The sequence below is a fragment of the Crocodylus porosus genome, unplaced genomic scaffold, assembly GCF_001723895.1.
Source record: "Crocodylus porosus isolate Cpor-Errol unplaced genomic scaffold, CroPor_comp1, whole genome shotgun sequence".
Classification (NCBI taxonomy): domain Eukaryota; kingdom Metazoa; phylum Chordata; order Crocodylia; family Crocodylidae; genus Crocodylus; species Crocodylus porosus.
The window spans coordinates 46,313,543-46,335,447 of NW_017728947.1; the positions used below are offsets into that span (position 1 = coordinate 46,313,543).

The 21,905-nt window shown below is 43.0% G+C and overlaps 1 protein-coding gene across 6 annotated transcripts in view; it reads left to right on the forward strand.

The window, feature by feature from the left end:
* Positions 1 to 21,905, forward strand: part of ZFYVE26 (zinc finger FYVE-type containing 26) — a 70,360-nt gene that overhangs the window by 19,232 nt on the left and 29,223 nt on the right. For 5 of the 6 annotated variants that reach the window (XM_019551399.1, XM_019551401.1, XM_019551400.1 and 2 more), the window contains exons 10-25: positions 291 to 476; positions 1,316 to 1,963; positions 2,901 to 2,990; positions 4,860 to 4,928; positions 6,275 to 6,426; positions 8,139 to 8,337; positions 8,941 to 9,204; positions 9,381 to 9,500; positions 10,135 to 10,299; positions 12,152 to 12,379; positions 13,702 to 13,807; positions 14,156 to 14,895; positions 15,445 to 15,641; positions 18,219 to 18,323; positions 19,141 to 19,263; positions 21,206 to 21,382. In XM_019551399.1, coding sequence (XP_019406944.1) covers positions 291 to 476; positions 1,316 to 1,963; positions 2,901 to 2,990; positions 4,860 to 4,928; positions 6,275 to 6,426; positions 8,139 to 8,337; positions 8,941 to 9,204; positions 9,381 to 9,500; positions 10,135 to 10,299; positions 12,152 to 12,379; positions 13,702 to 13,807; positions 14,156 to 14,895; positions 15,445 to 15,641; positions 18,219 to 18,323; positions 19,141 to 19,263; positions 21,206 to 21,382 — 3,569 coding nt within the window. The remainder of the gene's footprint in view (positions 1 to 290; positions 477 to 1,315; positions 1,964 to 2,900; positions 2,991 to 4,859; positions 4,929 to 6,274; positions 6,427 to 8,138; positions 8,338 to 8,940; positions 9,205 to 9,380; positions 9,501 to 10,134; positions 10,300 to 12,151; positions 12,380 to 13,701; positions 13,808 to 14,155; positions 14,896 to 15,444; positions 15,642 to 18,218; positions 18,324 to 19,140; positions 19,264 to 21,205; positions 21,383 to 21,905) is intronic. The other variant, XM_019551404.1, reaches the window with a different exon arrangement.

Here is a 21,905-nt window from a genome sequence, read left to right on the forward strand (position 1 = left end):
GATGCACGTTTCATGCCGTCTGCCTCGTCCACTCACTGGCAGGATAGAAGAGAAAACCACCTGTGTGCCCATCTCCTTCAGCATGCACCCCAGAGCGTGGTAGAGCCCTCCTTTATAAAGGAGCCCTCCTATTGAGCCCTCCTTTATAAATACTAATGCAGGAAAGGAAGAAAACAGTCTTATTGAAATATAAGGAAAGAGTGATAAAGTAGAAATTTCAAGGCCTTTTAGAAACTAGAATAAGTCTTTGAGGATTGCCTTTCCAGTTTCCAACTTGCTTCACTCTGCAGGGGCATCACTTCCTGGCCTTTTGAATCAACGACGCAATCTGGCACTTTTCCGGGCATTTTGTGCCATGAAATATGCAATCTATGCACTGTGTGTGAATTCACATAAGCCTTTGAAGTGCAAGGATTGCACGTACAGCTGCCTCAGCGACATCCCTGAAGGCTCTGACCATCTTAAAGAACCGGCAGGTAATCAGCCTCCTTGTTCAGGTTCAGTGGTTTCTGCATGTTTTAATGATTCTGTGGGTATGGGTTTATTGTGATATGGAACTATACACATGTATAATCCTTTTATCCAGAGAGCTCTGAGCACTTACTAAAAAAGCTCACGGCATCTCTCCTAAGTTACTTGTTACTATTTTCATCTATTATTGTTAGAGGCTGGATATTCACTTTGAAGAACCTTTTAAGATCCTCAGATTTAAGAAAAGCTGCATAAAGGGGAAATGCTACTGTTAATGGGATGTTGTAGCTGGGATTTCTTCTTATGAAACCAATATTAGTTATAATCTAAACTGTAGGTAATCAGAGTCTGTGCACTGGTGTATAAGGTGAACATTACCAGAGTCAGGGATGAATAATGCATACCCTTGAGCAGGGCCCAGGGCAAATCAGCCTGTGTGGGGCCCCACCCTCAGATGCAAGGAAGCTGGCAGCAGATTGAGGGGGGGGAGGTGCCAAGTGTCTGGACTTGAAGCTGATGGCTGTTGCCGCGGCTGCTCTGCCCAGCTCTGCGGGGCCCCCCAAACCACAGGGCCTAGGGTGGTCACCCTGCCCTTGACCTACAAAAAGTAAAGCGCTTCATGTGCTTTGTTGAGGGAGAGAAATTCACCCGTGTACCACTAATATTGGTCAATACTCTGATCAAATGTGGTAAAGTTTATTGCTCTCTTATTCTTTAATGTGTCTCATGATTCTCCTACTCTTGTAAACTTTATTCCCAATTATGGAATCGTAAAATGGGTTGGGGGGGGGGGAATTCCTGAAAATCTTGTAAATGTAATGTAATTTTATTTTTACATGTACAGATTGCTCAGCTGTCTTTCCTCAATACCTTGCCAAGTGCCAGCAGTTCTTACGGGGTGTCCCTGCTCCTCTGCGCCTGGAGCTTCTGGAGAACATCTTCTCCTTGCTTTTTGTCTCCTACAGTGATCTTTATACAGAGACACTCCAGCCTGAGGACTATGCAGAAGAGGATGACCTTGATAAAAAGACTTGTGGTGCTGGGAACTTGGATGGCAATGCCAGCCGAGGCTCTTCTACCTCAGAAAGTCCACAGCACTTTGTACAGCCTGAAAGGAAAATGGACAGGTGTCCTCGAGCAGTCTACTACACTGCACAGACTCTGCTAGGCTCAGAGTTGAGTGGTGAGAATGATGAGACCTCCAGGTCTAGCTGTCTAGATCTGAAACACTTCACCAGCAGTGGCACCGGTTTTCTAGTAGATGAGTTGGTGATGGATGCCTTTCTGAAGATGCTTCTCAATCACCTGGAAGAAATTCAGAGTTCTCTGCCTTGGGACTTGAGCAACGTACCCCGTGAAGAGCTGGAGGTAGTGGAATGCTTGAATCTGTCTGTGACTAGGGATGGCTTTGGGAGCCGTGTATCGCAGTTCTCCAAATACCTTTCTGAAGCTCACTGGCGCTACAAAGTAGTGATGAGCAATAGAAATGCAGGTAAGATTCACTGGGGCTTGATAGGCTCAATATTAGGATTCATAAGTTGAAAGAGATGTAGGAAACATTGAGTAGTTTGCAGGTGTGTTAAGCAGGGTGTAAGCTTTTTAGTATAGTATCAGTCGCTTCTGGTTTCTTCATTTGTCCATTTCCCAAATTTGCCCCACCTTATGGAACTTGCTTTGGGGGCCCAGGACTGGAAGCACGGAAGGTGACATATCCAGCTCTCAAGACTGATATAACTTCTACGTGGCACCTCAGTTCCATAAGCATTCTTTCTGTTCTCCCATTTCTTAGAGATTAGACTCAAAAAACCCACTAAACCATGTATGTAATTTGTAGTCAGAAATGCTCCTCAAGCTTTAAATTTCTCATTGGTAAAGTGGCCATATCAAATTCCTGTCTTGCCTTCCTTCAGCCATGTTTAGCAGTGAATCAGTTTAGGTCTTTTGTATGTGACAATTGATTGGTCTAGTAATCAGGATTATTAATTACTAATCTTGTAGGTCAGGATTTTTGTCAGACTGCAACAATGGAAATTCCAGATATTCTAAGAACAACAATGATTAGTACCTTTTTAATAGCTAGAAAGATCTAAAATAGGTATATGTTAGGCACTTTATATGCATATTTCAAAAATAAAAGCAGTGGTGGTTGTCACAAACTAGAAACATTTTGTTTTATCACACAGATCATGGTTTAGTTGCCTTGCTGCTTTGTGCCCTAATTTACTCTCCTTTTGGATTAGTTCTACTTTTAGCTGTACATCTTTGTCTGTAGGTGTAGCTAATGTGGAATTTGCTGTACTTATGTCTGGGTATTATGTCTTCATGTCACCAAATCTTTAGTTTAGGTACATGCTTTTTCTGTTCCAATGCTTTTTTTTCTGCTTGGCAGTGCATTTGTGTATGCTTAACTAAGATGGCTCCTCTTTCAGAACATCAGCTTGCAACCTCCAGGAGACTCTTCTCATTAACCAGGTGCTCGAGCTTCAGAAAGCGCAGTCGAACTCAAAAGTACAGACCAGGTGGGTTGAGGAATTGGAAGTCTAGAAATGACATCTCCCAAATGATGTCAGGTGACCAAGAGAATGACATTGAGCCTCGGCAAGATGTCAGTATAACTAAGCATGACTGTCTGCCTCACTGACTTAGTTCTCTCTGCCCAGTTCCACCCTTCTAGCTTGCTAATTGGCATGATAGGTATCATTGGTATGCCAGCGTGAAATGTATCTGTCTGTTCTGACTTAAAAAATTGTTCTTATGCCAAAATCTGCTAATACAATTAAAAGGTAATGTGTAAGTAATAACTCCTGCATGTAATCTGATTGGTCTATGACACTTGCTGGTGCAGGTTTATTGGATGTTTGGGATGGGGAGAAGGGGAAATAGATATGACTATGAATGAGAATAGCACCTATAGGGATAACAGTGAATATAAAAGTGGCAGGAGGCAGGGGCAGGGGTTTCTTGTTTCAAGACCAAAATGATCACCTGATCAGGGGGAAGAATCTCACACTTTCCCATTCTCAGTAAAGATTATAGAACTAGAGCCAGTTTTGGATGCGGACAAATTGAAGTGAAAGCTTTCCTCTGAAGCATCTGATATTCTCCTCTAGCAGACAAAAAGTGAGAATGAAATGACCCATTCTTTTCTCTGAGAGCCATATATGCTTACAGCAGCGGCAGGCAATTAGTAAGTGGCCCTCCGCCTGAAATAAGTTCTGGCAAGCTGTCAAGGGCCACATGGGTAGCCCTGCCCCTTAACAGGTGCCCCACCCCTGGTCACCATCTTGTGACTGGAAGTCCCGCCTCCTAACCCCTGACCTTTGCCACCAGAAGTCCCTCCCCTTGCCCCCAGAAGTACTCCTTTCAGCAAGGGGTTTTGCCATCTCTGAACCAGAAAAATAACAAATTATAGTCTAAAAATTGAACATCTACAACATTTGTTAATTTGATTTCAGAAAATATTTTATCTTGGTTTACATGTGTTTGTGTAGTGTACATAGGGGTGACTGCACAATAGCTTAAAATGAAGTCTTACTCTTGTATATTGTGGAAGATGGGGGCAGGGGTGTCTGGGGATTTTGTAGGGGGTGAATAGGTATGTGGGGTGTGGCAGCATGTGGCTGTGTGTGTGGATATGAGGGGTGTGGGTGGGTATGGGGCTTGTGGGGGGATGTCGGGAGGGTGGTTGGGGTACATGAGGGGATGTGGGTATTGGGGTCTGCATGTATGGCAGTGTGAGGGGGATGCATGTGTAATCGTGGGATGTTTGTGTGACTCACCGTATGAACACACACACACACACACTCTGTCCCTTCCTGCCTCATTGTGCACACACTCTGTGCCTCCCTCATTGGTCTCTTGCTCTCTCTTGCCCTTCTGTTCCCCTCCTTCACTGTGCATGTGCGCACGTGCATACCCACTCTTCCTGTTCCTCGTCCCAGGGTACTGGTGCGGGCCCCGTGCTCATACAATCCGGCCACGCAGCCGGGACCACATGGTATTGAAGCACGTATGCAGGGAAGCAGTGAAAGTGGCCGCAGGCAGAGGCTTTGGGGTGGGTGTAGGAGGGGCGGGGCTGGGTCAGCCTTGCTCCTGAGTCCTGTTGACTTCCCCTGGGTCCTACTGCCCTTGGCTCCTGTCATTTTTGACAGGCAACAAGGAGCAGATAAATATTAATTTTCCCCTGCAGGCTGGATAGAATGGCCTGGTGGGCTGGATTTGGCCTGCAGGCCATATTTTGTCCTCCCCTGGCTTACAAGGTAGTCCATCTCTAGGGACCCCATCATGGTATCTTCTTATTACTTAATGATCTTTCTTACCCATGGAGGTTTTTCTTCTCTGAAAAACAGTTTTGATTTTTACATATAGTTCTTATTTTTCCATTTTAGATTTTAAGGCGGGAACCTCAAGTCCATCGCTGGAAAGTACGAGCAGTGAATTAAGCACTAGTACCTCAGGTATTGAAATTACCTGGAAAGGATTTCTTGGTTTCCTCACTACATAATGAGATTGCATTAATTTAATTAATTGCTTCTCTTTACAGGTTGTAGTCAGAGTTTCCCTTTATAATGGAACTCTTTTTTACTTTGATTAGCACAGATGTGTCCTTTTGGGGAGTAGAATAGCATTTTCCTGCTGCATCTGTGATTCTGCACAGCTATGTATACGGTGCAGTGATCAGTGAAACAGGAGGAAGAAACCAACTTAATAGAATATAGTTTAATTTAAAACTTATTTTATTTCTTAGGAAAAATGGTTTAGAGGACTGCCTTTGGTTTCTTCTAGACAATGGGACACCATGCCCCTGAATTACCTTCTTGCAATATATAAAAGTAATACAAAATTGTGTGTACCTGGGGTGAGTGACTTACTGTAGGAACTAGACCTGTGACTTTTGCTGTTGCACCTTCAAAAATCTGTCCCAAACTTGCACTAGCCAGGAGTCTGAACTGATGCCAAGTTACCTTTCTAAAGCATCTGCTACTGTAGTATTGTGCAAGTGCTATGATTATCTTATGGTTGTTTTTCATGTTTGTGGGGTCATAGCTTTTTGCCTGACTCTAGTTGGCAGTTGTTTTGGTTTACTTTATATGGATGATGCTGCATAAAAATTCTGATCCATTTGTTTTTTAATCAAAAACATAGGTGTCAAGTTTGCTCTTGATTTTCAGCTCTTTGGTTAAGGCAAGTTTTTTAGCCTGATAAACTCTCTTGCCTCAGGTTGTATGTCTTGACTAGTCTTTCAAGTTAAGCAAAGATAGGCTGGATCAGCATTTGATGTTCCTTGGTGGCCTGCCTTCATAGGGTCCCAAAACATTCTCACCAACCTGAGGCTTGTCCCTCTGTTGCCATCAGTGCCCCAGTGTAGTCTGAAAGGATGGTGGACTGTGAGTGTTTCTCATTCACGGCCATATGGAGTCTCTGCACATCCCCTGAGAATGTTAACAGGGTTAGGATTGTTCAGTTTAAAAGCTTTCCTTTCTTCAACAGCTGTGTAATTTTTGCCATGTCCCATTTAACAGCTTCTACTTGTGCAGTAGAAACCAATTTGTGGATACACTGAGCTTTATCTAGATGACCTGTAAAGTGCTCTGAGTTTGTTTTTTTTTTTTGTAGTAGGAGATATTACATGTGATAACAGCTGCATGTTTGTCATTTCCTGTATACAACCCTCTGAAAAATTAATGTCTCAACACAGAAATTTAAAGTAGTGTTTTTCATATTAAAGCTGAGAAGCATTGCTTGGTACAGTCTTTTTTTCCACAGTGATCAGGCATGTTGATTCACTCTTCTTCTCTTATAGAGGGAAGTACTAGTACTGTGTCTGGCTGGAGTGACCTGGAATGTAGGCTGAAGCCTCAGCCGCAAAACCCCCTCATTCCTATGATGCTGTCCCCACCAGAGTCACTCCTCATCTCTTGTATCCTGAGGGGGAACTTTGTAGAAGCTCATCAGGTAACTGTGTCTTTATACTGCTTTGGAAGCATAAACTGGCAGTGGCTGGTGGAATTTATATCCCTGCTGCACTGGCCAGATAGATGCTATAGACAGAAATTTGGGAGGAAGAATAGAGTGCAACTTTAGGTGCAAAAGTGCATCCAGTAGCAGAAGAGGAGGAGGAAAACAAGAATACCATAGGCCACCCCCTTAAGCAACTTGTTGCTTTCTTTTAATTTTAGATAAACTTGTGTGGTCCTGAATTTTCAGAGCTTGCAGAGGCTTTACCAGTCCTTGTCCTAGCTTAGCATTGTATCCGAGTAAGAAGCAGAGCTCATACATTAACTTGTGCGTGCGCTCTCTTTCTTTCTCCTCTTAATCGGGAAGTAGCATTTAAGATACTTATGGTCATTGAACTGAAAGATGCAACTCTCTCTCCCTCCCCATCTCCACAGTGTGTGCTATGCTATTCTAGTGCCATGCTGAAAATCCTTAGCTGCTGACCTGGCCTGCTGTGAGTGGCACAAAAAGCTTTTAAGGTGGTGTTTCTGTGTCTATACCGTCAGCGCAGGAGGCCTAGGGTCTTATGTGCAAAATTCCCTGACTCCTAGAAGCTGTTCAGTTGGCCAGTTTTGAACATCTGCATTGTGACACTGTTTGAATTCCCCATGTGTGTCTACATATAGTTTTCAGACAGCCCTTACTGAAACACTTAAGGACATTTTCCAAGAATTTAATCCTCTACAAAGTGTAATGTGTGTGAGAGGCAGTGTTAAGTGCCCTAACATTAGCTAATCTTTGCATCATCAGTAAGTGAATGTCAGCCTTGTTAGTACTTTTCAACTAGTAAACAGGATATTACATTTGCTTCTCATTTATGGGGTCCACAGGGCTTTGCTTTCAGCACCACTGATGCTAACGTTGCTGTGGAACAGAGTTTAATTTTTGTTCCTTCCCTTCGGGTATTAAACCAACAAAGCTATGTGGGCTGCTAATGTAAGGATAGATATGTTGTCTGAAGTGCTCCAAGTGCCTTTAAAGTGCTCCAGGCAGCAAGAGTTCAGATGTTCACACTCGAAGCGTTTCAGAAATGGCTTTCAAAAAAACAAGGAACATCCTCAATGTGTTTCTTGAAACATCTGTACCCTCCAGCAGAGCACAACAGGGGGTTGCTCAGTCCTCCAGTACCCCATATTACTCTGCTCCCCAAAAGCAAAATAAACAGCAGCTGTATGCTCTCCTGTGGTCTCAGCTATCCTTGGGAACTTGTGGAGGCTGAGAGGTGTGCATAAATGCCTGCTTTCCAGCCTGGAGAGCAGAAATTGGAGTATGATTTGGAGTGCTTCAAATGAACATCTGTCCATACTCTAATCACAGAATATTTTGGATGGTGTTTCTTGCTTAGTAAGTATTTCTACTTGATACTTTTTAATACATAATGTATTGGAATCTTAAAATACCCTTTTGTAAGTCACTTGTGAATCTAAATACAGCTTTGTGTCATTGGCTAGTGAAGCTGTGTAAGTTTAATTGCAAAGGTGTTGCCATTTGCAAAGTTTTGTCTTTTTCTGAGTGTTTATATCTTTCTGAATAAAAATAGCCAGTTGAGCTGAAATTGTTTACATATGTTTTCAGTTGAGGAATTTTTAAAAAATGTTTTTGGTAAGACATTGGCTTCGTAAAGGTTATTGTGATGTAATTATCATTTGCATTCATCATTACCCCTACAGGTTGCTTTGATGTTTAATCTGGAGTCTTCAGCTTGCTATGGTGAATTGTTTTTCATGGAACGTTACCAGGAGGTGGTGCGGGAGATGGCAAAAGTAGAGCACAAGATTGAGAATCAGTCATCTGATGGTACTGGAGCCCTCAGGAAATCTGGTAGTGGCCGATCAACACTTCAGGCTATCGGGAGTGCAGCTGCAGCAGGTATGGGTTGGATCATAGCATTTTACAAATTAAGAACAGTGATACAGTAAAGAGGCAGAAAACAAATGAGGAAGAGAAAGTTGGACATAAGTCCACCAGGAGTGGAGTAATAAATTGTGCTACTTTGACATAGGATGAGGTTAACAAACAGTGAGATTTTCTAACGAACTGTAAAAGGAACAGTATTTCATGTTTTAATAATAGGAATCAGAGGGAGCTGGCAGTGTGTGCGTAGTATAGAATTGTCTAGGTGAGATGATGGTGAGGGTAGAAGCAACTGTAGGGAATTTCTGCATATCCTAATAGATTTGGAAAACTGAGCAACATGAGAAACAGAGGTTAGGCAATGTAGAGGAGCACAATGTAGTGGCTGTTGGAATGATTAATATTAGCTCCCTGTGCTGGTATAGTTCTGGGTAGAATGATTTGGGAACAGTGAGATGTTCACAGTCATGCCTAATTAAAATTAAAGTTCATGCAGCATTTTTGCAAAAAGCAGACCAGAAGGGAGTTGTATTAATACAAAGACTTGCGAGTAATTGCTACTGGGAGACATAGAATAACTGCCTGCTTTAACCAGTGACTGTTTGCTGGGTTGTGTAGGCATGGTATTTTATTCCATCTCTGACGTTACTGATAAGCTGCTTGCCACTTCTGGAAGCCTTGTCCCTGCTCTGCAAGAAAACTATTGGACAAGCTGCATCCAGTTGGAATGCACAGATCCTTTGCGTGAAGTCCTGGAGGACCTCAGCCCTTCAGCGATGGCAGCATTTGACTTAGCTTGCACTCAGTGCCACCTCTGGAAAACCTGCAAACAGCTGTTGGAAACAGCAGAACGACGCTTGCATAACAGCCTTGAAACCAGGGGTATGCCTCCCATTTTGCTTTCCATCTATGTGGGCTTTGGTGGGTGGGGAAATGTTTGCATGCCATCTGGCATTTAAAATAATTGGCTGTGTTCATTTGTGTAAGCTCCAACTTCACTATTGTTTTTCCTACTCCTCAACCCTTACCTTGCCTTTCCTGTCCAATTATTCTTTTAGGCCGAAGATTTGACTTTGTTCTCCTGCACAGTGATGGCATAAGAGGTTTCCCAGCAGTTCTTCAGCAAATAAGTAAAATTCTCAGCTACCCTTTCACGTCACAAGGGCAATCCAAATCAGGTAACTGGCAGATGGATCTCCCAGTTTCCAGCCTTTAATTTCTTGCCCTCTGCTTGGTGGCTGATGGTTCTTTCAGGGTTAAGGAGCGTTTATACAGTCTTCATTTTGCTTCTGAAAATACATTGTTATGTTTTGAATATGTATTGACTCCCATTACCTTATTGCACGTTGTTTCTGTTTCTAAGTGATTTGGAAAGGGAGCTCAGTAGTTGGGTGGCCAAGTTTGGCAGATGGCATACGAATTATTCAGATTATTGTAATAAAAATGAGAAGAATCCTGTTTTAAAGATAGGTACTTGATTGACAATGGTGCAGTTAAATGTAGTACATGAATTTTACCTCTCAAAGTACGGTAAATATGGCTTTGGAAGTGTGATGTTTTGACCTTGCCTTTAATTCTCTGCCTCAAAAGTCTTTTATATAAAGTCTGTCTGTCTCTAGCTATTACATTTCAATGCTTTTATCTACTTACAAACATAAAGCTTCTGTTCTGGTTGGGCTGGACTGGGCTTGAGTCAGTAAACTAGAAGTCTTGTAAAGTAAAGTTCCTCCTAGTTTCTTGATCCTCTAAGTATAAAAAAACACTGATGCCTGGTATTTAACTGTCATTATTCTTACTCTTGTTTCTTAACAGAAGTCTCGGATGAAAAAATAAGTAGCCATTTTCGATGCAGTATTGTGGACTTTCTGCAGACGTGCTATCCTACCCTGACTGAAGATGGTATTGCTAATCAGATTGTTTTAGCACAGCGCCTTGATGAAATCCTGGAAACACTGAAACAAGTTGAAGATTCTCTTGGTGAATTGCATGTATTTTTTTGTTTGCAAGGTTTTTTAGTGCTAACATACTTATGCTTGTAAAAAACTGGATGTGGGCAAATTTATTTTTTAACTGCTTTAGGAGAGGAGTAATGGCTAGTCAGGATTTTGTCAGCTGTTATGATGTATTGTTAAATTTTCATGCCTCTGTAGCAGTACAGGATAGCTAAATTGCTGTGACTAACCCTGAATGTGAAACTAGTTTAAACTTACAGAAGTTTTACTATGTTTGTATCACTACAGGAGCATGTAACGCTTCTATCTTAAAGTCTTGTATCAGTATCATTTGATATCAGTACCACTGTTATACCTTTGTATACTTGCTGAAACTGAAATAAGCAAATAGAGTTTGGTAGACCTACAGTATTAACAATAGGAGTGTGTGAAACAACAGGCCCTATTCGATTTGGATTTGGCTGGAATCGGGGACAGTGATTTGATTTGTTGATTCAGATCACTGTCCCGATTTTTGATTCGACCGGATCCGAATCTAAAGATTCAATGCTGATTTAGAGCATCAGTGATTTAGCCATAGACACAGCTTTAAATGTTTTTTTGTACGTACCTTGAGGTACCAGGTGCAGCTTGTGAACACTGTGATGCTGGGGCCGATGGAGTGTCCCACAGAAGTACAGAAGAGCCCCTCGCATGCTTGGTGGTGAACCCAGAAGTGGACCAGAAATAATTCCAGTCCACTTCCAGGTCTGTTGCCTCCCTCTTCCCCCAACCCAGGAGGCACCAATCACTGACCTAGGAGGTGCGGGGGGGCCTCCTGCATGTTCCCCAGCGGACCCAGAAGTGGACCACAAGCGCTTCTGGTCCACTTCTGGGTCTACTTCCGAGCACACTGGGAAGCTCCCTGCTCTCTTGTGGGACTCAGCATTCACAAGCTGCCTAGTACCTTGAAGTATGTAAAAACAAAAAAAAAACAAAAAAAAAAAATGTAAAGCTGTGTCTATAGCCAAATCTTTCTGAATTGATTCAGAGGGTTCCAATTCAATTCAGAGAGATTAAGGGGTCTCCTGATTTGATTCGGATTTGGAGATTCGGCCACCGAATCGGGCTGAATCTCTGCTGAATCCAATCGGCGACCAAAGCTTCGCACAGGCCTAATTAATAGCAATACTTGCTGTATTGCTACACATGCTGTTGTGAGATACCTGTATAAATCGACACCAAATATTTGCAATTCAAACCTTGCATCACTGAGCTAAAATTGGAGCTTACCATAAAGAAAAGTGAAATCTATTAGGCTCAAGCAGGGAGAAAAGCAAAATGTAGGTAGTGTAAGTCTAGTTTGTGTTAACCTAAACATTTTCAATAAGATGGTGGCAATCATTGTAACACAAGGAAATCTCATTGTTTTGGGTTTTTTTGTTAAAAAGTAATTTTTTTAAAATTGGAAGCATTAGCTTGGATGGAAAAAATAACTTCTGTTTTAAGATTTACATTTAAGTGAACTCAAGTTCTGATTCTACTTTTTCACGTTAGGTTTTCTTTCACCCAACAGAATGATAGTAAATGCTAGTATTCACCTTTAAATGTTTAATAACTTGAGAACTTTTGCAGTATTCCAGGACTGTTTGAGCTAATCATCCTCCCCACCAGTAATTAATTTAGCACTGGATAATGAGGTGTATCTGGGGACTTGAACGCTTTTGCCCCCCCTCTGTTGCTGTAAGCTAGACAAGGTCAATGGTGTATTTTATTGTAGTAATTTCTGTTGCTTTCTGTGAAAGCTCATCTCCACATGAAAGGATATATTTACAAGGGTAGAAATAAAATCACAACACAACTGTATTTTTAAGTATTTCATTTTTTGTTTAAATTAGATTCCAAAGGAAGTCTGCTCAGCAACTTGGTAGAACAAGCCTCTGTGAAACCATCAGAGTTGGAGGCACACCCGGTTTGTAATCAGACCCAACTCCTGCTGAAAACCCTGGACCAACACATCCTGACCATGCCAGGAAGCAGCAGGCAGATAGACTTTGTGCAGCGCTGCTTTGATTACATGAACACATTGGCTGCTATTGTGCTACGAAGCCTGAATACAGAACTAGGTATTGATTCTTTATTGCATGGCTCCATTCTGGAAGGACTGTGGAAAAATGGCTGGTTGCAAAACATACCTGGAGCCCTTGCGCATTCAGATCTGTTCATTTTTACTGGCTATTTTGCCTTTTTTTAAAACCTATTAACCCCATACAGTTGTTGCTTTGAGACAGCTGGATTCCATTTTGGTGAGGATGTAGAAGCTAGAAATGTTAACACACTTAGTACTTTCAAGCCCAGATTCTGTACTTTGGAGTCTGACCAGTGACCCATAGAAGTTGACAGGTATCTCCATTTACTTCAGTGTGCATTGTCAAACCCTTAGCCTTTTCCAGTCATCTTAAAGATGTTTGTTGTATCACATAGAGTACTGAAGACAGAGAGGCAATGCATATCAATGCAGCTGTGTAATCAGGCAGAGTTTGCTCACGGAATCCATTGGTGGCCCCAGGGAAACAGTTTTGGCATAGCTGGGAGAAAAAAAGATTTTTGTGTTCTGCATCACTTTTTAATTTGGAATGGCTGACTGCATTAATGAGGATCTCCTACTGAAATTAAATTTCACTGTGTAGAAGGTACTTGTACCCAGATATAACACAATCCTTTAGGATAATGTTGAGGTGGTTTTTTTTATAACTGGAAAGCCATATGAGCCTATATTTGAGTGGTAATTCATAGTGTCCTGCTGCAATGGGAGGGGAGGGCTATTGCATGTAGAATTTCTTTGTAAGAAGCTACTAGAAACCCTCTACCTTTTCAGTGGGATGTGCAGAGGCATTTTGACGAAGCTAGCTCAACATTTTTCTCAGTTTATATAGGTACTTTTAACTTTTTTATTGTTTGTTTGTTTTTCCTCATCTTAAAATATCAGTTATATAAAGTTGAATTCATACCCAGAGAGTTCTCAGAAGTAGAAAGCTGTAATGTGGATGTTTTGATTCTTGCAGGTTTGTTTTGCAATCATTCTCTGTGGTTGTTTTTGTGTGGTTTTTTTTTTTGATGCTGATACAATTTTGCTTAGTCCTTTGCCATCAGATTTTGTTCAGAGGCCAGTGTTTCTCTCTGAGATACCATGCTGGTTCTTATAATATTCCTGTGAGGCCCATTGTGATGGTTCAAGAGACTGGGAGGCACATCTTAGAGCAGTCAGAAGGTCATTATGGGGTCCCAGTTGACTTTGATGTGAACCTTAGGCCTTGATGAGTCTGGGCAGAGAGGCTTCAGATGTGTAGTGTATGATATAACTTTTTTGAACAAAACTCAGTCTGTTTAATAAACTTAACATGTTTGTATTTAAAGTCACTCTTCAAATTCTTGCCTTTCTCTATAGATCTGTCTGTAGAGGTGAAGATAGGGAACCCTTTCATACTGCTGCAGCAGAGCCCATCTCACTTACTCTCCCAGCTCTTGTTTGAGAGGCAAGTTCCCCCTGACAGGTAAGATTCTGCAAGTACACTTACATAGTTAAATTTACTGTGGGTATTGGGCTGGACTCAAACCAAGACTGGAATTCTCTAATGAACAGGATAATTAAAGAATAAAGGCAGTGCTGACTTCGTCTGCTCTGTAAAGGCCCCTGCCCATCTCTGTCTAGAGAAGTGACAGCAAGGACTTAATTTTTCTCATAGCTCTGCTATTTGAATATTGCTCTGCTAGTGATATTGAGCATGGCACAAGCTGTGTGTCCATTTCCTCTGAAAGGGATGGTGTGCTCCAACTTTTATGAAAAGAACTATATAACTGTTAAGTATTTTAACAGGTATCTGCTGTTTTCAATCCTGCAGGCTGTCTTCACTGTTGACTAAAGATGGGTTGAACTTAAATGTGCAGCAAGTTATTGTTAACTGTTGTTGCGAGCCACTACCTCTGTGCACTGCTAGGCAGAGCAGCCAGACAAGGTCCTTTCTGACTAATGTCAGCAGCCTGGCACATCTGTATGCCTACAACTGCTTGCCAGATGTTGGAATACCTGTCCACAATCCAGCTGTGGACTCTGAGGATGTTTCCAGTTGGTCCTCTTCCTCCATGACTGAGTTGAACCAGCACATGCTCACTGCCTCTTCCCTGACCTTCCTGAAATCTCAGTCAAAACTAATGGCAGCTGTGGCATGTCTGAGTGCATCCAAGATACAGAAGCCCCCCAAAGCTAGCCTGTCATGGAAGGAATTTCGGGGCAAAAAGGAGATCCCACTGGGCATGGAACAGATTTCCAAAGAATGCGAGTCATTGCTGAAGGAGTTTTCCATATTGGAACACTTTCTTCTTACCATGTCTGAGCCACTTCAGGGCCCCCTAGAGGAAGGCACTGGTTCAGTAAGTGACCTTTGTGGCAAGACATACATAACTCTGGTTCTCCTGGGAATGCATTCTGCTGCTGCAGTTGAAGTATTAATGGACGTCTTTGAACAAGCTCTCATTGCAAAGGATTGGCCCAGAGCTCTGAAGGTCTTGGACCTGTACAGTCAGGAGATGGAGGATCTGGCCAGTGTGCGTGATGCTGTGCTGAGCTGTGCAACTGCTGATGGTAAATGCAATGTGTTTTCTTTTTCTTTTGTAGAGCATACAGTGCAGAACAGGGATTTGAAACTGGGGATTAAATCGATGATACATTAATAAATCTAAGGAAGAGAAGTCCTTTTCCCCACTTGCTCTTCCTAAATTTGCTCAGTCTAAATGTATATGTTGCCCACTACAAAAACTCCCACAAAAAATGAGGAGCACAACTTACTGCAATGCAACAGTGGATGTATCTGCCCCATAAAGTGTCTCCTATCCTGTTCAGCTCTTTAGACTTAAATTGTGATACTGTTGCTGTAATATTCACTGCCTTTCTATATTCCATTTTTAAAGCCTCTCTATAGCATATGTTCTTTGTAGAAAGGGACCAATTGGAATCTTATCAAAATGGCAGTATCTTGTTTTTAACTACTGTTGAGTAACTTGAGACAGACCCAGCATGCTTTTAAGCGCCATTATCATTGTGTTCCATGCTTTGTCACACATGATCAGGTTACTAGGTTTTTCAAAGTGTAAAAGCTAAATGTCATACCAGTAGTTTGTGTTCCCTTTACAGATCAGGATGGTTGGCAGTACCTGTTCTCAGTAAAGGATGCCATGTTGAGAAGTAGACTGGCCTTACGCTGCTTGGATAAATGGCCCCTGGAAGCTTGTCTGGAAATCCTTGCTTACTGCATCTGTGATCCAGGCATAACTGACGAACTGAAGTTGGAGCTGCAGAGCAAGACACGAGAGCTGCAGGTTTATCAAAAGGTACAAAAGTCATTTTATTAGGTAAGTAGGTACGGAATGTGCTTACCTAAAAAAAAAAATAATAATAATTGTTCTAGTTTCCCTTCCGAACATGAAGTAGTTTTCCCTGATTCTTCTTCTTTTTCTTCTTTTTTTCCTTCCTTTTTTCATCCAAAAATCAGACAAGCTTTTTTTGGAACATACCAGAACATCTGGTTAACTTTTCTGTTCTCTGTTTGCACATGTTTCTGTACTTCCAGTTTCTAGGTAAAGTTGAAGAGTTTAAAAATAATTAAACGTCTAAGAGAAACCAGTTTTTTCAGTATGGTGTTCTTCCAGCCTGTAAATAAACAGAGTACTGGAGATTCTCATACAATTTCCATCATAGTTTTTGCAGTTTAAGATTTTTAGAGGCATCCAGATTCCTGGATAGTGTCTGGTACGTAGAGGTACATCACAACAACACACCTGAGGTACTTCTAAGTTTATTACCTTAGATACCCATAGCAATCTGTCCATGGCAGAGAAGAGCTTGGCACACACTGTAACATCCTTGAGAAGCTGATTAACATCTCTGAGCGCTTGTACATGTGATGGTCATCACAGTGTACCCGTGACAAAAATGTAATTCATGTGGCTTAATGGCATTATACACTACACATGTGCCAGTTTTGGGGGGTTTTAAATTGCAAACTAAACTACATCTAGATGTAGTTTAAACTTAGCAATGTTGCAAATTGCAACGATGCAGGTGTCAGCTTGCCGCCAGCTGTGGGAGAGGCAGGCAGGCTCCACAGAAAAAAAGAATAGGGCCCCTTGCCACTTCTGCGTTAGGCAGGTGCCTGGCTCCTGCTAAAGGTAAAAACACCAAGGGACTGGTTCCTGTAGTTTGTCTGGCTGTTTTTGTGGAGCCTGCCTGCCTCTCCCATGGCTGGGGACAAGCTGCTGGTGGGCCAAGCAGCCCCTGAGCTGCAGGGGGCCCCGGTCCTTCCCTCCATGGTGGTGGGGCCCCCTGGGCTGCTAGTGGACAGGTTGCCCCAGCTCGGAGGCAGCACCCAGCTGGATCCAACTCTTCGCCGAGCCTGCCAGGCTTCCAGCACCCTCTGCACTGTTCTAACTATGTGGGATTGCCCAGGAATGGACTGGCTTGCCCCTGGAGCCGCATGGTGAGGCAACAGAAGGGCAACTGGGGGCCAGAGAAGGTGGTGGGGATGGTGCATAGGGCACAGGAAGTCCACCAAGTCTGCACTTCCTCAAGCCTGCCTTGGTTTCCAGCTCCCTGTGCACCATTCCTGCCACCTTTTTTCCAGCCTCCATCATACCCAGCTTCCCTCCTGCTGCCTCCTCACACTGCCCCGGGGCAAGCCAGCCTGTTTCCATTCAGTTCTAGGTGGCAGCAGTAGTGCATGGGGCGCTGGAGGACCCGGCAGGCTCAGGAGAGTTGAATCCATCCAGGTGCTGCCTCTGAGCTGGAGCATCATCTACCCACTAGTAGTCCCAGCCAGGTGGCCCAAGGGGGACACTGCTGCCACAGAGGAAAGGATCGTGGCCTCCAGCAGCTCGGGAACTGCTCGGCCTGCTAGCAGCTTGTCCCCTGCCTGTGGCAGAGTCGGGCAAGCTCCACTGGGGAGGGGGAAGGATCAAACGCGAAGGCAGTGTGGGGGCCCAATCCTTTTTTTTTTGTCAGAGCCTGCCCATCTCTCTCATGGCCGGGGGAGCGAGCTGCTGGTGGGCCAAGCAGCCCCTGAGCTGCAGGGGCCCCTGGTCTTTCCCTCCACAGCGGTGGCACTCCCCAGGGCTGTCCAGACAGGCTGCTAGCACATGAGTACCCAACCTGATCCAACTGTTACTCAAAATGACGTAAGGAACAGCACCTGGCTGGCTTCCAGCTGGTGGGCTCAGGGAACAGTTGGATTGGGCCACGTGCTGCCTCCAAGCTGGGGCAGCACCCAGCCTGCTAGCAGCCTCAGGGGGGCACCACCACCGCAAAAGAAAGGACAAGGGCCTACTGCCTCTCCCGGCTGTGGGAAGGCTCTGGCTCTGACACACTTTCACTCTCACACACACTCTTGCTGTAATATGACAGAAAAATTGAAATGATGGGTTTCAATCAAAAACCTACTGTTTCAATTTAGGGGACATAAAATAAAACCTTGGTGTTAAACCCCCATCACATGTACGAGTCCCTTCTGGTAACTGGCCCGCACACAGTTCCCTGTTGTTTTTGCTACGCTACTATCAGTACTCTCATTAGCTTGATTACATCTACTTTATATGACAGCAACCACAATGAAGACATAACTGGTATAATGTAGACCCCATTAACTGATACCATGCAGCATATTGGAATTCTGTCAGCAATCAGCTCAGACAAATTAATTTAGATGCCTGAGAAGAATCCCTTAGCCTGCTCATGATGGAGCTCGGCAATTCATCTTAGCTTCTTTTTGGTATGAAAATTCATGAGTCCTTTGACTGTTTCTTGTCTTGGGACAACTCAATGCAATCATTTCAGCTCTCCGTGTAGATCCAGCAATTTAAGTTTTTTCCATACCATTGATACATATGCATACACACTCTAATCTTTTATTTTGTTAGATTTTGAATTTGCAAGATGTCCCTCCATGGCATGATTGGCAAGACCTGAAAAAAGCCTGTACTGATGATCCCCAAGCTATCATGAGTGTTATTTTGGAAGCGAAGGTTTGGAATTTTATGCTCACTGTGTTACTGAAAGCTACAAAATGTTACTGCTGGTTCTATATCTTCTTTTTTTGTCAGCCAATGTATTTAAATGCATGTTTCAACAGAGTTCAAGTTCGTAGAATAGATCCTTTAATAATTGAATAATGTGGAACCTGAACTACTTGCTGCAAGAATTTAAATGAAAAGCAAGTACCCTAAAACATTTTTCTCCCAAAATAACCCGTTCCTGCCTTTTTGCTTTGGAAGTTGGAGGAGGATTGTGGTCTTGGGGGGTGGGGATATGTGTATATGTGCGTGATGTGCTGTTTTCTCTAAGGAGAAGCAGAGCTTGGTGTATGGTGTTTTTAGTTGTGGCAGAATCATTTGCATCTCCTGAGAATGCCAGACCTAAAAAACAAAAAGAAATTTCTAGGCAAAGAGAGGGAGCTTAAGTTTACTTTTTTTACTTAGATTTTAAAAATTTAAAATACAGCTGCAGCATACCAGCACCAACTCTGTGGATCCAGTGGAATATTTCCTTCTGAAACTATAAACAACCAGGATGGGAACTCCACTAGTGCTTATGAATATGTATAAAGGTATTTATCCAAAAGCCCTTTGCCTTAACTGGCAGGTTGCAAAGGTCCCCTCAGTGTAGCATTGGGCTCTGGCAAGACTGCATCTTTTTATTTCTCCAGCACTAATTATTTTCTTGCTAGAGGAACAGGAGTAATGTAAAGCTACAGAATTTTTCTTGCCAAGTTAATGGGAATGAATGTCCATGGGCATGCATAGCCATAATGAAGAAAGTTTGAGTTTTGTTTTCCTTGTATAGGATTATGAATTGTGTGAGAAATGGGGTTGCCTGTACCCTCTTCCAAGGGAACATTTGATTAGCCTTCACCAAGAACACCTCCTCTACTTGCTGGAGATAGGAGACATGGAAAAATCTTGGCAGGTAACTAGTTGCCTTACTATCTTTAAAGGATAGGTCACTAGAGGACTAGAGTACTCAAACTGCTATTTGAGGCCTCAGTTGGGCAGTTTGCTCAGAGCTTTGGCTGTGTAATTGGAGACAGGAACTGCCTATTTCATTACAATATACAACAGGACCCAGTGTATGGTACAGCTAGCCTGGTTGAATCCACTTGAAACGTTGCCTACAGGGAACCTTGGTCTTGCTATCCATGTTAAGGATGGTTTTGAGCCTTGCTGTTGGAACTGTGCTATTGCTAAGCATGGGTATTTAAAAAAAAAAAAGAAAGAAAGAAAAAAAAAAGGTGGGGGGGCAGACTCTTATAAGAACTTAAATTTATTAAAGTTAATTTATTTGATTTATTTACATTTTAATGAATTTTTAGGTTTTGTTTAATTACCGTTTGATACTTCGGGGTTATCTTTTCCATTTCTTCTTTGTGACCATGAGAGTTCTCAACAGTTTCAATGGCAGCTGAGATTCTCACAAGCATCCAGACTCTACAGACTTAAAACAAACACCAAATACTATGAGACTCAATTATATGAGCCAAATATTGCCCATATGTTGCATGTTGGCTACTAGACCATTGCAAAGCAAAGAGGGCTTTGTGAGTGTCCTGCTTCAAATTGTGGATTTTTCTGGATTTTTTTTATGAGAGCTCTGTTGAGTAGATTAAATGGGGAAAATTTATATTATATGAGAAAATAAGGATATTAAACAAACAAAGCAATATTAGCTGGGTGCGTTCTCCTAATTAAGTTAAAACATTGGTATTTCTTAGTTTTGATTTTAACACTGGAAACCACATTAGAACAGTCTTGTGTTGCTAGTGAAGAAGAACTAGGAAGTGAAACTAGCCAACAAACTGATCAGTCTGGCTTCACTCCTTGTTTAACTTGCATTACTCATTACAAAACTATGTATCCTTATTTGTCCTTCCTAATGGATTGTGAAATGGGGCAGCTAGGTATTGGTGATCTATACATGGATGGTTTAAAACAGGGTTGTCCAACTGGAGGTCTGTGGGCCATATGTAGCCTGCAAGGGGTTATGTTGTGGCCTTCGGGGTTCATGGTTGCTGCTGCTGCTGCTCCTGCCCCCCGGCCCCATCTCTCTGGCTGCAACAGCTCAGGAGGTGGGGCAGAGCAGTGGAGCATGACTGGGGGGAGCTGATAGTGAGTCAAGGCATGTGGGTGCACAGTGGGAGGTTGTGGATGTGCTGTACAGCATTGGGGGCAGCACCTGTGCAGGTGTACAGTGCAGCAGTGAAAGGGGGAAGAGCATGCGCAAACACATAGAGCAGCTAAGCGGCAGGTGCATGGTGCAGCATTTGGGGGTGGGGGGTAGGGTTACCGTATGTCCTAGTTTTCTTAGACATGCCTTCTTTTTTTGGACCCCTGTGCTGTGTCCAGGCAGGTTTTTAAAATAAGAACCAAATGTCTAAGCTTTTTGCTGTTCCTCTGCTCTCCTGGCTGGTTGCTTCAAGACTGACTGACTGTCAGGGGGTCGAGAGAGAGAGAGAGAGAGACTGCACAACACGGAAGCTACTTAGGCAGCAGGGCTGGGGGGGGCAGGGGTCTGCGGGTCAGGAGTGAGGGGCATTGGCAGGCCTGGGGGGCAGGGGACTACATGTTGGGAGTGAGGTGGGGAGTGTCTATGCAGTGTGTGGCCCAGGGGACCATGGCTGGGCTTGAGGCAATCTGCAAGGTGTTCAGCTCCCAGCTGCTTAGAAGTTGAACAGCCCTGGTCTAAATCACCTTAAGGTACTTGAGAGATTGTAGTAGGTTAAATAAAATGTTTGAGGGACTAATTTTAGAGGTAAATATCCTGTTCAGTCTGAGGCAGTGTGCCAACAGACCTCAGATGGTCCCCAGCTGCATGGTCAGGATAGGCTGCCTATTGCATTTTTTTTGCTTTTTAGCTCTTACAAAGAATAGAAGACCCTGAAATTCGCCTTGCCATAAGCGAACAGTCTCTTGACCAACACCCCAGCTTGGGAGCCTCTCATTTCTTAGCTGATTACCTCACTACGCACTTCTACAAGTACCTGACAGCTGCACGCCATAATGAAATCCAAGCACTTTATATGGGATCAAAGGTGAGCAAAGTTACTGAATTTTTGCCTTTACAGTAGTGCACAGCTCTACAAGCACCTAGTTATAGATTTGGCAGGAGAGATCTCTGCCACCATGTGGGAGGCCCTCATTTCATTTCTCAGTCCCTATCTGTCATGACAGGATAAATAAGGGGCAAACAGTGGGGTGGGAAGTTGGCTTTTAACCTCCTTTGCATTTACATTTGCATTTGTCGTATGCTGGGGCTATTATCACTGCCAGCATCCACAGAGCAGCCTTAGGGGCTAAAAGGTTGCAGGAAACAGAACAGATCACAATGTAGAAGATCAAGGGGGAGGGAAGCAAGGTGTGGCATGTGTGTAGGGGCTGTTTTTGTCTTTCGTAGAAGTATAGGAGGGTCTCTTGCTCTGAGAGGAAAAGTATAAAGGGATAAAATTAACAAGCATTAGTCATCCTTTCTTTGAAACAGCTATTCATTCAAAACAATCTAGACATGTGGAGCTGCTACCTAGGCAAAAATCCTTAGCACTTTAAATATGGCAAATT